The 15,026-nt window shown below is 43.7% G+C and overlaps 1 protein-coding gene and 1 pseudogene across 4 annotated transcripts in view; both read left to right on the plus strand.

Annotated features, from left to right (window-relative positions):
* OSBPL3 (oxysterol binding protein like 3) overlaps positions 1-15,026 on the plus strand; it is a 191,881-nt gene that overhangs the window by 88,150 nt on the left and 88,705 nt on the right. For all 4 annotated transcript variants that reach the window (XR_013337885.1, XM_077775315.1, XM_077775314.1 and 1 more), the window contains exon 2: positions 11,282-11,522. Coding sequence is in view for 3 of the 4 variants with exons in the window: in XM_077775315.1 (XP_077631441.1) it covers positions 11,430-11,522 (93 nt within the window). In the remaining variant the exon portion in view is untranslated. The remainder of the gene's footprint in view (positions 1-11,281; positions 11,523-15,026) is intronic.
* Positions 9,926-10,050, plus strand: LOC144241049 (5.8S ribosomal RNA; annotated as a pseudogene).

Genomic DNA, 15,026 nt, shown 5'->3' on the forward strand with positions numbered 1-15,026 from the left:
TATTCCAGTTTCCCCTTGTGGTTTGGTTACTGGATCGTAAAAATAAATCAAAAATTAAAAACATCACAGATAGGATAGATCTTATTTCTACCAGTTGATAGGTGAGGATTGGGGGAGGGTCATCCTCAGCTCAGGAGCTTGTCCTGGGAAGGAGGGGATGGAACAATCGGTGAGATCTACCATCTGTGGCACCACCTGAGAGGAAAAAAGGTGAGAATATGGTAGCTGGTGAGGAGGACACAGCCTTATGAAGTCGTGCCAGCAGGAAAAGCAACTATCCCGAGGGAAGTCTGCGGTTAGGGACCAGGGGGTAAGTGCCAAGAGTGGAGGCCTCGTGGGGCACCTGGGTGGCTCAGTTGGTTAAGCGTCCGATTTTGGCTCAGGTCATGATCTCACGATTCGTGGGTTCGAGCCCCGCGTCCAGCTCTGTGCTGACAGCTCAGAGCCTGGAGCCTGCTTTGGATTCTGTGTCTCCCTCTGTCTTTGCCCCTCCCCTGCTCATGCTCTGTCTCACTCTCTCAAAAGTAAAACATTAAAAAAATTTAACAACAACAAAAGAGTGGAGGCCCTGTGTAACCATAAGTTGGACCTCTGCCTGGGAACAAAGCCCTGGGCGTCAAGGGATCCAGCTGGTATTGCCAGACACGAGTGCTTACGTGTCGCAAGCTCCTTTCCCATTTTTTAATGAGGACGTCAGACTTCCCAAAATGTATTTGAAGTATTCGTGAAAGTGTCTATCTTGTGAACCAGGCAGAAAACTAAGGTCTGAGTCAACAGCTTCTCTTCTGGGAAATGATAGGATTCATGTAGGTGTAGGACATGGAATTTTCATAATAATCATTTGGCAGTTACCTTTACCTCCTTCCCCGTATCTGTGCACAAGTGCTTTCTCCTAGAAATCCTGCCAGCTTTGAGTTGTCCATCTGTACACTTTGGAAAGGCTAGCGTGAGTGACAGCCACGGCCACTGGGATCTCCCCCAATTGTCCTTTTCCCTTTTTTCACCAACAGCTACCTTTGATCTGCTACTTTCCGATCCCGTGAGCTGGGGGTTGCTGTGTGTCTGTCCCTCCCTCCCCTCTCACTTGTTCCAAGCATCTCGGAGGCAATTGGACTGTCAAGCTGAGGCTGGGGCTCCTCTGAAAGAGAACACGGAGGCATCCTAGAGAGCGGAGTAGAAAACTGCCCACTCTCAGGACATCTTGCCAACAGCAGCTTGTATAACTTTCTAGCTTAAAAAAATTAAATATAAATGTTGTCTTATTTCATAAAGTATTTGAAGTGGTTCCCAAGAATATACACACTACGCAGGCAAATAGTGGGAGGTTGGGAGAATTAGAGCAGTGACTATAAGGTAAGCCTGGCACACAGAAATGCTCCCCTTCGCCACCGGAGTTCAGCAGCAGCGGGCCATTAACCCGACTCTGTCTGTCCTGCTACCCCAGAAAAAGACGGATATGTTCTCATATATAAATTCCCAGGGTCCAAAAGCAGAGAACACGCCTGTCATTTAGGAGTGGCACCGACACCTGGAAATTGTCTTACAAAGGTGCCTCAAAAGAAACCCTGCACGAGTTGGCGTGGCCATTTTGAGGAGCAATTCACCCAGCGAGACAGAAACTAGCTCTCCATTATGATACAGTTGTTCCACTGCTAGAAAATCACGCCACAGCCTCACAAGGGGTGGGCCCATCATGGTACTGTTTCTAAGAGCAAAGAATCAGAAGGAAGGAAGAGTAAGTTCAACAAGGAGACTCATACCATGAAACGATATTACAGGAATGAACTAGAGTGTGTGCAGGTGTAATGACTGTGAGTGAAAATAAGCCACCTGGAGAAAGAAATTTATGGTATGATATTATTTATTAGATTATGTTTTTTAAAAGTCAGGAGAATGGTAGATATAGAAATAAAATACAGTATAAAAAAGGATGGAGACCTATTAATGTTGGATGGTAGGAATGTGGATATTTATAAATTTTTTTAAATGTTTTATTTTATTTTTTGAGAGACAGAGTGTGAGCGAGGGAGGGCCAGAGAGAGAGAGAGGGAGACACGGAATCCAAAGCAGGCTCCAGGCTCTGAGCTGTCAGCACAGAGCTGGATGCGGGGCTCGAACTCATGAACTGTGAGATCATGACCTGAGCTGAAGTCGGACGTTCAACTGACTGAGCCACCCAGGAGCCCCACAGAATGTGAATATTTATAACTATCCTTTTTATTTTTTGATGCTAAGAGAAAAGCAGCTGCTGTGATGTTGTGCACGAGAGTGACAACAAAATACATACACAGATTGTCACCTTTCAAGTGCTTCTGTACACTTAGCTCCTCTAATCACTTCAACAGCCCTTTTGGGGAGATCCTTCCATTATTTGTCACGTGGAACGCCGAGGATATAGAGAGGCTAAAAAATTGCTGAAAGCCACTTAGTAGGGTTGGCTTTAGACCCAGGCAGTTTGAACCCAGAGCTTGTGGCTTTAATTATTACACTACTCTATGAAGTTTCCCAAAATCATAGGGTGAGTTGTTTGTTTGTTTTTGTGTATTTGATCTCTCTCATTGTAGGCCAACGGCACAACCCAGAGGCAAAGAAGTTTTTCAGAGATGAGAAGGGTGCTGTTTGACCAACTTCTCTATCTGATGATATGGCATGAGCTATGTGCACGCTCTGTGTTGGCTTTTTAGATCTTCACTGATGCCTCTCGGCTATGGATCTGCATCAGAGGCACCTGTGGAGGTTTTAAGACTTTCAAAGTCTAGCCCCACCCTACTAGATCATGGATAGGGCCTGGTCATCAACATTTTTAAAAGTTCCCCATATAATTCTAATGTGTAGTCAGAGTTGAAATCCACTGCTCTATAGAGTCTGGACAGTAGAACATTCGAGGTTATGATATTTGGCAAGAGCCTCCAGGGTAGATATTTTGTGTTGAGGATCGAGGACAGATCCTTTATGGTGACTTTTGTGATCAGACGGCAGTTAGTGTCTCATAAAACGAAGGCTCCTAATCAGGAGAATCCTCCTAATCAGGAGAATAGAATGCACGGACCCCACCGTGCCCATGTGGGCCTTAGCAGGATAGGATCTATCTGTCCCACTCTATCCTTCAGCTTCATGATGGGTTGATTAAGAAAATTTGCCATAGTGCTTCAGCATGGGAATGGGGACTGGAAGCACATGTATCTGGCCTTTGCCATCTCTGGTTTAAAGGAACAGTAAAGCAACAGGACAGAATCTTCCTCAGAGGGGAGAGCTCAGGGTCCTTTCCAGTCCCCTGACAAATATATACCAGAGGCCTCAAGAATCGATGCTGTGGGTAGAATATTGACCTAGGGCACTGGGTCTTAAATTTGTGTATCAAAATCACCTAGAGAACTTACTAAGAATGGGTTGCTGGGTCCCACCCTTCGCTCCTGACCCTGCAGGTCTTGTAGGGTCTGAGAATTTGCCTCCTAACAAGCCCAGGTGACACTGATGGTGCTGATCTGAGGACCACTTCTTGAAAACCACAGGCCTAGGATAATAAAAGAGAGTTTTGGCTTCCTATTTACGCTGCTGTATCACAGACATGCAAATAGAAAGATTGGCTCAGGGCAAAATAAGAAGGGTTAAAGACGATTGGCTATGTCATGCCCAGAATCACACGAGGAATGGGTTACTTGCACAGGTTATCAGGCCCATCCCGGTGCTCTGATTTGATCCATCTAATGTAGAGCTTTCAAAATCTGCGTTTTAAACAAGAATCCAGGAGGCTCAGAAGAAGGTGGATCTGGACACTTTGAGAAATTGGACATGACCGTACCGTTAGGGGGATTACAGTAGGTTGGCACATTTGAACCCAGAAATGTGAATTCAGGGATAAATTAACATCAAGCTATGGAGAGAATTTCAGTGCCCTTCATGCTCTTCTTAGCAAATCTTCTGGTATAATTGATCGGATGAAGACAGAATTCACATGCCTATGCAGTCTGTGAATGCTTCCACAGAGGAAAAGCCAGCCAAGTACACAGAATGGCAACTGGTCCCCGGAAATGTCTTGACAGACTGGAATCATGAATCAAAACTAATATGAGGATATGCAAAAATAAGAAAGAATAGTCAAGGCCTAAATTTCAGCTAAAGAAAGGGAAGGAGTCTTGTTCAGAAAGAAAAGCCCAGCTTCTGCACAATCCCTATCACATCAGAGTCCTGGAGGACACTATCAGGACAGTGAGTGCTAGGGAGGGGTGTAGGTACTCCCAAAGCTAAGGCTCACGCAGGCGTTGGTTAACAGTTGCTATGTGCCCGTGGCATGGGAGGTGAGTGCTCCCCTCTCCCCTGCTCTTCGCCAGACCACACCTGGAGCTTGTTGTAGGATCTGGGCACCATTTTTGGGGAAACACAGACCAACTGAAGTGTAATCAGAGTTGGATGTCTGTGATCATAATGATCACATAAGAAGTGGCTGATGAAAATGTGACTGTGTGCTCTGAAGAGGAGATGGTTTGCTGGGTGGGGTGGAGATGGTGGTGGTTCCAATTCAGGTGTTGATGAAAAAGAAACTGTTCATCTTGCTCTCTGTCGTGGCAGAGGGCAGATCTAGGAACAGCGTGGCCTAGCGAGACAGATTTCAACTCTAAATGAAAAACCCTCTAGGACAGACTTCTTTGGAGATGAGTTTGTCTTGTGAGCCTCGGTACTCATCCCTCCCCCAGGGACAGTCAGTGGCGTCCCTGGATCAGGCCAGCCATCCAGGTAGTTAAGGCGGAGTGGCCAGCATTAAACACAGAGGTCCACGATCAGCTATTTGAGGGCATTGTGGTTAGAGCCCACTTCCAGAAACCTCTGATCAATTTATGGATCTCAGAGCCAAGTAACCAAAGCCCTACTGTTGATCATGTAACATCTTGAAAATCAAGGTGTTTCAGCGGGCTTCATTTCTAAAAATATGCCCATCCAGAATTTGAATAATTTTCTTGTATCAAAGAAGACCGGAAGACCAGAAATGGATATTCCACTATGAATTTTTCTGGTGTTAACTCAGGAGGTTCTATATATTTTACTGGAAAATTTTAAGTTAACTAGAACTATATGCCATCTGGTATTCAGGCGAATTGTTTTCAAGGATGGAAGCAAAAGCTGTTTCTCAGCCAAGCATGACCAAGTGTGTGAGTGCAGACCCCCCAGGCCTAATCGAATAACAAATAGCTGTGTTATATGCCACTGTTTCAAACCTACTAGTTAATAGTAAGTTGGTTTCTTGGAAAGCCAATGATGAATAATGTAGTTTTCCTGTTTTGTTTTGTTTTTTTAATAATGTGGCTTTTATCTTTTTGAATTTTGTCTTCTTCAAAGTAAGCAGGCTGCTTTGAGGATTTAAAAATCTGTTCACGCTTGTGTTATGGATTTGGGGAAATGTTAATATATTTTAAAATTCCATACAGTCCTTATTTGTTTTTGGTTGCAAGAGAAGTATAGAATCTAATTTGGTGCTGTATAAGCCACTTTTAGGAAGTCAGGAGAGGAAGAAATGGAACTAACATCTGTGGAGTATCTATTCTGACCACATCAGACATCTTGTCCTCATTTTTCATGTAATCCTCACAATGCCCCATTTCCTCCATAAAAACCCTAAAGATCAGAGAGGTTACTACATATGTCAGGGTGCACAGAGTTTATAATAAGGGAGCAGCAACTCAAACCTAGGTCTGGCTCTTTCCAAGACACATACATCTTGGTGTATACGTCTCCTTTGCATCTTTTCCTAAACTATGTATTCTTTTTTTTTTAAGAGAAAATGGCCAAATTAAGTCGTAAAATCAGCCTTTGTTGCCAAAAGGCTTGGCAGTGTTGGCCATTTATCCTTCCTCATTCTCGGTAGAAATCAGAATTCTCTTCTCCCCAATGGAAGTCCCATGCTTGCATGTCTCATGCCTGTTGGACTTTTAGTTGGGATGCCATTTTCCCCTGGGCCTGACCCATCTGCTCCCAAGGTGAGTAGCAATGGTGAGAAAGGACCTAGCTCATCTCAGAAGCACAAGAAGGAAGTTTTCTAATTGACCTAAGTGCATTGAGCTTTTTGTTACCTGTTGGATTTGGCAACAGGTGGTTTGTTGAAAGGAAAGCAGGTCCCAAACTGAAATCTGTCACATACCACACGTGTATTAGAAGGCACACAAGCTGTTCCTGTAAGTTCGGGAAGTCCCAGCAGTGCCTCCCTGGGGAATAGACAGAAGTCTCAGCTGTCTGTCCCTGGGGCACAGACAGGTACTTGCCAGAGAGGCTTATTTGGGGCAGGTACATAGCATTCAGCAGGAGGATTGGCCCCCCTACCTGTCAGATCAATGTCCAAGGGACAGGGGGAACTTCTGAGGAGGCTGCACACATTCTTTTTANCGTTTTCTAATTGACCTAAGTGCACTGAGCTTTTTGTACCTGTTGGATTTGGCAACAGGTGGTTTGTTGAAAGGAAAGCAGGTCCCAAACTGAAATCTGTCACATACCACACGTGTATTAGAAGGCACACAAGCTGTTCCTGTAAGTTCGGGAAGTCCCAGCAGTGCCTCCCTGGGGAATAGACAGAAGTCTCAGCTGTCTGTCCCTGGGGCACAGACAGGTACTTGCCAGAGAGGCTTATTTGGGGCAGGTACATAGCATTCAGCAGGAGGATTGGCCCCCCTACCTGTCAGATCAATGTCCAAGGGACAGGGGGAACTTCTGAGGAGGCTGCACACATTCTTTTTATTTATTTTTTTTTAAGTTTACTTATTTATTTTGAAAGAGAGCGCATGCAAGTGGGAGACACAGAGAGAGAGAGAGAGAGTGTCCTAAGCAGGCTCTGCACTGTCAGTTGGAACCTGATGTGGGGCTGGAATTCAGGAACCTGGAGATCATGGGAGATCATGACCTGAGCTGAAGTCAGACACTTAACTGACTGAGCCACCCACCCAGGAGCCCCTGCACATGTTCTATTTCTTGGATCTTGGTGATGATTATTTCAAATGTAAAATTTCATAGGCCTGTCTTTGTGGTTAAGATTTGTTCACTTTACTGTATGAAAGTTATGCCTCAGTAAAAAAAAATAATAATAAGGGAGGAAATTATTATCCTTCAATTATCCACAGCATATGAGCAGGGAAACTATTATATGTTATACAGACCCCTTCAGTCAGAGGTGTTCCATGGAAGGGTCCTGGAGAGATGGAAGCACCAAAGCTTTTTCATAGGTATCCAGCTCATCATTCATACACCCCTGAATCAGCAGCCCCTAACCAATATCTGTCTTCCCCATTTTACTAGGTCAGCACTGTGAAGTCAGCTAGCTGGACTAGAGACACCAACCTTCTGTGCGACCCCTCTTTGTTAAGGTCCTCTGTCTTGGAACTCGCATCAAGGTCTTCCCTCTGATGACCCAGGCCAGCCCTTGAGGTCCCCTAGGCGGACACAATAACGACCTCATTCCACATGACCACTTTGCTCCGAGGGCACCTTCGTCTTGTGCCTCTGTTGCCTTCACACTTTGACCTACCATGTTTTAAGTATATCCCTTCCCCAGAATTTGACCTCTTTTGCCCTTTAAGCTGTAAGTGAACTGAATTTTAACTAGTGGTTTTCACTGAATTTCTGAGGAGGTGAGGCATGAAGTTTCCAGCTGAGGAAACACGACATATTTCTCAAGGTGATAATCCCAGACTCACTCTGGATGGATGTGGGAGGGGCTGGAGTCCCGCCCTCTTATTTCCCTGAGGGAGAAGAGGAGGCACCACAAAGGGTTTCTGTACTTGGGGAGAGGCTTTACCTCTTGTTTACCAGCTTAAACAAGTGTGGGGTGTGGTTTGCTCACAGCCCTGGCCCTGGTAGCTCTTTCCTCCAAGGTGAAATTTGGCAGAGCTGAGAGACAGAGATGACCCTTTCTATCAGTTGCCTCTGGAACAGGGTTATTGTATTTCTAATTTGGCAGTTTCAGAATTCTTGTGACTCTTTATTGCCTGAGGACTCCTTTCTGTTCTTTCTGCACCTGTTATACAGGGACCCCCATCCTGCACTGCTCTCCCTGTCAGAACCTCAGCTTTTTAAAACACAACAAGAGACTGCCACACACAAACAGAAACCCTTGGTTGGTATTCCCAATCCACTGTGGAATCAGTTGTCATGGCAATGGCTGCCCCCACACACAGTTCATCGTTTGGGGTTCCCGTCATGGCTTTTTTCCCCCCTCCTCTTTCTTAAACAGCAACAGCCAGCATGCTATTAAACTATTAATATATCTGTAGAGCCTTTCTTGGCAGTTTTGAACTCGACTGCATTGGCTTCTGACTTGAATTAGTCATGCCCCACAAGTAAAGCTTGGGTTGGTTTGGTTTTAGTCTTAGTAATTGCTGGATCCAACAAATAATGAATACAGAGATTTGGGAGTTTCTACGAAACTTGGGATTGGGTTCTACAGCTACAGGTACCTTAATTTTATTTTCTGAGATGTTGATATTTCTCATTGTGTTGGTTGTAGTGGATGGCTTTAGCATACTCCTTTAAAAAGGTTTTTATTGTTTATCTTAGTTTTGAGAGGGAGCGAGAGAGAGACAGTGTGAGCAGGGGAGGGACAGATAGAGAGGAAGGCACAGAATCCGAAGCAGGCTCCGGGCTCCAAGTTGTCAGCACAGAGCCCGACGTGGGGCTCGAAATCACAGAGGGCAAGATCAAATTCAGGTGCTTAACTGACTGAGCCACCCAGGTGCCCAAACATATTTGTTTTTCAAGAGCTTTTATTTAAATTCCAGTTGGTTAACAGACAGTGTGTAATATTAGTTTCAGGTATACAATTTAGTGATTCAACACTTCCGTATGACACCAGGTGCTTATTAGCGTACTCATTTTTAAAGCACTTAGTGTTAATGAAAGGCACAGGAGATTGAGTACTTAATAATTAACCAAAGATTTGATATATCTAGCTGAGTCCTAGACAATTATGTAACACCTTTCTTTTAAAAATTAGACTATGTGAACATAGGGACCAGAGATTGGATGTACTTTTTTAAATTGTTGTTAACGTGTCTGGGAAAATTGTACAGTTTATTTGAAATTCGTGTGTCAAATAAAAGGCTGGCCTTCTGAAGGCAAAACCAGACATATTTGTCACCCTTAACTCAGGGCTGTGGATGAAGGGGTTCATCCCTGAAGAGCGGCAGGTGGCAACCCAGCTAACTACTTATAAGGAGGTGTCCTTGCCTCTGCCCCGGTCTGTCCCCTTGCGCACTGCAGACACTCTGTCGTCTTGGAGATTAGTGCTGTGCTGTGAGAAGCAATGGGACAATACTTTTGCAGAGCTGGCTTATGATGTACTTCCTGCAAAGTCTTTCTCAGCAGCTTCTCGGTTCTCTAGGTTGCAGAGTTGGGCAGTAAGTAGCTCTTATCACCAGGCCTGGCTGTTAAAGCATACTCACTTCCAACAGCAAGGTTAAAGCCCTGGGATCTAGCCTGAATTCCGTCTCCTGCCAGCTGCATGATTGGGCCAGTTATGTAACTTCTCAGAGACTCAGGTTTGTTTTTTGTTTTTTTTTTCTGATAAATGTCTGTGTGCTTAAGATTTGTTCACTTTACTGTGAAAAGTGAGATTATCCCCTCCCAGCAGCCTGTTGATTAAATGAGATCATGTGTATGGGAAACTCTTACTCTATCTAGGACATGGCTATAAGTAGTGTGAACTCCACAGATGAGTATTGTTTCAATTACTAGTATAGTAATAGATGATACAGGAAATTCTATTTGCTGTTACAGTTTTGTCACACGATGTAAATAGTGTTTTGAGAAGATGTCTCCAAAACCTTTGGCAGAACAAATCCTCCACTCCATTCCCTCAAAAAAGAGCTTTTTTTAAAAATTGTATAAAATGCACATAACATAAAATCAACTTTTAACCATTTTCAAGTATATGAAAACTAGTAGTTTTATGACTCAGTGGTGGATCACTCGGCTCATGTGTCGATGAAGAATGCAGCTAGCTGTGAGAATTAATGTGAATTGCAGGACAAAAAAGAAAAGAAAAAAAAATTTCAAATATACAACTTAGTGACGTTAATAATTCTCAGTGTTGTGCAGCCAGCACTATTATCTAGTTCTAGAACGTTAACCATCGTAAAAGGAAACCCCATAGTCATACCCTGTTTCCCAATTCCCCCAGCCCCTGGTAACCACTACTTGACCTTCTGCCTCTAAAGATTTGCCCACAGTGGGTATCTCATATAAGTAGAAACATATGTATGTGGTGTTTTGTGTCTGGCTTCTTTCCCTTAGCATAATGTTTTCAAGGTTCATCCATGTTGTATCACGTATCACTACTTCATTCCTTTTAATTCCTGTGTAATATTCTGTTGTATGGTTAGATAGCCTTAGTCCATTTGGGCTGCTATAACAAAGTACTACAGACTGGGTGGCTTACAAGCAACAGAAATTTATTCCCCACAGTTCTAGAGGCTGGGATCCCAAAACCTCTTCAAGTTGTAGACTTATTATATCCTCAAGTGGTGGAAGGTACTCGGGAGCTCAGTGTAGTCTCTTTGATAAGGGCATTGATTCTACCCATAAGGGCCATGTCTTCAGGCCCTAGCTGCCCACTAAAGGCCCCACCTCCTAATAGCATCATGTTGGGTTTAGGATTTTTAACATAGGGATTTTGGTGGGAGGGACCCAAAATTCAGACCATATCATATACCATATGTAGTTTATCCATTTGTCAGTCGATGGACATTGGGTTTTTTCTACCTTTGGCTATTGCTGGTAGCATTGCTATGGACATTTTTGTACAAGTTTTTGTTTGAACACCTGTTTTCGGTTCTTTGATGTATGTGCCTAGGAGTAGACTTGCCGGATCAGATGATTGTGTTTAACTTTTTAAAAAACCACCAAACTGCTTCTGGCTCTGCTGTACCACTTTCTATTCCTACTAGTGATGCCTGAGGGTTCCAGTTTCTTCCAGCCCCTAGCTATTTTCTGTAAAAAAAATGATGCTTAGCTGTGGTTTGGGATGGTTTTTATATACTGATTTTGTGTGTGTGTGGACTCAGGTGTTTCTTACTAGTGTTCTTAATTCTGTGATCTTGCAAAGCTACGTGAAAAACCACCTATACATAATTTCCTATAGAAGATGGGTGTAAAACATCTTTTCTTTCACAGCTCCTGATATAAATAAGCATCATGGCTCTGTAATCTGTCGCGTAGACAAAACACTTGCAGACAATCGGTGGCTAATCGTAGATGGTGCCTGATGCCTCTGACCTTCTCTGTAATCCTTTTCTTTTGCTTTTAGAGATTTCCTCTGGGTCATCCAAAATGCTTTTAAAACATATTGGATAAGAACTCAGCCACCTGCCTGTGCGGGACTTCCGTGCTCTCTACTCCATTGTCTTCGGATGGCATTTTGATCTGCACTGAGGCCAAGGGATCTGCTGTTCAGGATGAGTGATGAGAAGAACCTTGGCGTGTCCCAAAAACTGGTGTCACCTTCAAGGAGCACAAGTAGCTGCTCCTCCAAGCAGGGAAGTCGACAGGTAAAGTTTAACCAATGCAAATTTTAAGATGCAAGTATATACCAAGAAATTTGCAGATTAACACGTGTACATTTACTTGGGAACTCAAACTACTCAGTATAAGAGCATTTGCTTTCAGTCATACCTTAATTATATGAGAAAAGTAAACTTTAGATAATTTCTTAAAGTATTTGTTTTGAGAGAGAGAGAGAGCTTGCACACATAAGCAGGGGAGGGGCAGAGAGAAAGGGAGAGAGAGAATCCCAAGCAGGCTCCTGTTATAGGATCAGAGCCTGATACAGGGCTCGATCTCACAAACTGTGGAATCATGACCTGAGCCAAAATCAAGAGTTGGACTTAACTGACTGAGCCACCCAGATGCCCCAAACTTCAGGTAATTTTAATAATGCTTGAGCTTGAGTGCTCACCAGATGGGAAGGAACTGTATTTGGCTCTTTGAATTATTTCATCCAATCCCCACAACTGCCCTCCAACACAGATATTAATATCTCTGTTCTCTCCATGAGGATGCTGAGTCAGACCAACTGAGTTATTTGCCTAAGGATACACAGCTAGTGAGTAGCAGGATAAGAAACCACAGCTCACTCTGACTCCAGAGCCCACACTTGCCTTTGTACCCTACTAACCAAAACAAAAGAAAACCACAGTCACAGTCACTTTTCCAGTAAGTTTAATATCCCCCTGCCCTCCTCTTCCTTCCCTTTACGACCACTTCCATTTACGACCGCTTCCAACCACAGATTGCCCTGCTGGTGACTTTGAGTCTCACCTCCTTTATTTCTCCACTGGATGTGGGAATCAAATCCACAGAGCACTAGTCAAAAGGAACTAAATAGGAAGAAGAAAGAAGTGAAACAAAGAACTGAATAATTAACTCCTAAATAACTGTCAGCTGTAATTACATTTTGTTTCTTGGTTTACTTTCTAATAAATCTCTGTTGGCAGAATTTGCTGGTTTTAGGTTAGCAGCGGTAAGTGCAGATGAATCATTATAATTCTAGTCTTTAGTTCAGTAGAGAGAGAGTGGGCTGTCAAGAAGTTGTGGCTTCACAACCAAAATGGTCTCTGAGCCTTTATCAGCATCTACTGGTTGTGTTGGCATTGTCTTTCCCTCATGGGAAGCGCTGGCCTAGAAATTGGCCCAGAGTGTCCTTGGTTCCAGATTTGGAAGCCCCAATCAGGCGACCTCCCACAGCAGGCACGTCCGCACATTTATGACACATCATCACGGGTCTCTCCATCTGAACACTGCCTGGGCCGTGGAGCTTGCCACCTCGCGGTGCTGCTTCATGTCGTTAGAATCCGTGATTCTAGACATATTAGATTTTGCCTGAGGCTGGACATTCGGGGAGCCCACCAAGATCTCCTGGGAGGGGTTAGGAAGAACAATTTTTTCAGCACAGTAATCACTTCTGTCTCTGCTTTAAAAAAATAAAAAATAAAAAGACTAAAATTAGTCCCTGGCTAGTGCATCATGGATCCTTTTGGAGTTCTAGTTTCTTAAGGGTGGCTGTATGCTCACCCTTCTTGCCAGCTTTCCATGGGGGTGGGAGAGTGGGAGGGTGTTTCTCTCCCTGGCCGAAATTCTGATTGGGATTAGGGTTGAATATATGATCTTTCTCTCACCTTTTGTACCTAGTAGCATCCATTGATATCTCCTTCTTGGATAAGGAGAAAGAACACGATTCACTCATTTATTTATTTTTAAAGCTCATTTATTTATGGAGAGAGAGGGAGAAGGAGCAGGGGAGAGGCAGAGAGAGAGGAGAGAGAGAATCCCAAGCAAGCTCCATGCTGTCAGTGCAGAGCCCAACGCAGGGCTCAATCCCACAAATATGAGATCATGACCTGAGCCGAAATCAAGAATTTGATGCTTAACTGACTGAGCCACCCAGGCGTCCTAAGAACAGGATTCATTTCAGCATCCAGTGCTTATAACACCATGGGAACTGGAACAGTGCAGTGAAATCCTATGACTGAATACCATAGAAATTTCTCTTGGTGTGTTATTTGAATTGATTAATTTTGGTTTTCAAAGAACTCTTTTGAGCTTATGCCATAAAGAGTAAGAGGAGAGGTGCTCTCTCTCTCAAAATAAAAAGACTTAAAAAAAGAATTTTGAAATCTGATAATCTGTGCAACAACCTACTTTTTAATTTTTTTAATTTAAAAAAATTTTAAGTGTTATTTTTGAGAGAAAGACAGAGAGACAGAGCATTGGCAGAGGAGAGGAAGAGAGAGAAAGAGACATACAATCTGAAGCAGACTCCAGGATCTGAGCTGTCAGCACAGAGCCTGACGTGGGGCTCGAACTCAAGAGCCACAAGATCAGACCTGAGCTGAAGTCAGGTGCTTAGCTGACTGAGCCACCCAGGCGCCCCTGGATGCTTTTTTAAAGCTCCAGTTTAAAGTCACTATTAGCTTGTTCTATTCGTTTCATTTGATGGGGGAGTGGTGTAGAAGTTTGATGTTGACTGAATTTGACCTACTATAATGCTAGTTTTTCTCATGTGCTTTGGAATTATGGTTTAGAGTGTCATCCGGAGTTTGCTTCCCCATGTTCTTTCTCTGCTACTCACCCTGCCCTATCTAGGGATCTGCTCTTAGTGAATAGGTCTGCTTTTTGGCCAAGAAACTTCTATTGGTGTTGTACAGGTGCCTACCTATAGCTCTTGAGTGTACAAAAGCCCACAGAAGTATACGATGTACATATGAACATATACACTTAAAATAAAAAATGCCTTTCTTTTTCTAATTTTTTAAATGTTTTATTTATTTCTGAGAGAGAGAGACAGCGTGAGCAGGGGAGGGTCAGAGAGAAAGGGAGATACAGAATCTGAAACAGGTTCCAGGCTCTGAGCTAGCTGTCAGCACAGAGCCTGATGTGGGCCTCGAACCCACAAACCATGAGATCATGACCTGAGCCGAAGTCGGCTGCCCAACTGACTGAGCCACCCAGGCGCCCCAAAGTGCCTTTCTTTATACACATTAACAGAATGCTTATAGAGAAGAATGTAATGGGATATTTAATACAGAAGTTGCATTTGATATCTTCAATACCTGGCATAATCCATACTTACAACAAGTGAAAAGAGTTGGTAAATTCTTAATGCTATTCCATTCTGCTGAGGATTGTCCTTTCTGGGTATAAATGTTTTTTGTCTCTTCCTACACCAGCACTATCCATTGGTCGTAGCTGCTTAGGGCATTGTGTTGAGAAGGATTCTGCTGTTGAGTCCGAGTTCAGTGGGAAGGAGCGCCTTGCTTTTAGGTCTGGCTCCCATAGACAGGGTGAATGGCAGCCTGGGTGCCACACTGGTCCCCCGAAGTGATATTAGAGCGTCGAAATCAAGCCATCTCTGCAAAAGTCTCTGTCTTCTGCTAGTTGCAGGAACTTGAGGCGAGCGAAGTTTGCCCCAGTTCTTGATGAGTAAAATGGCAACAAAACTCTCCTCCCGCTTCCTTTGCAGGGTTGTTGTGAGAGAAAATGGAGTGTTCTTATGG

The sequence above is a fragment of the Crocuta crocuta genome, unplaced genomic scaffold (assembly GCF_008692635.1).
Source record: "Crocuta crocuta isolate KB4526 unplaced genomic scaffold, BGI_CrCroc_1.0 scaffold197, whole genome shotgun sequence".
NCBI lineage: Eukaryota > Metazoa > Chordata > Mammalia > Carnivora > Hyaenidae > Crocuta > Crocuta crocuta.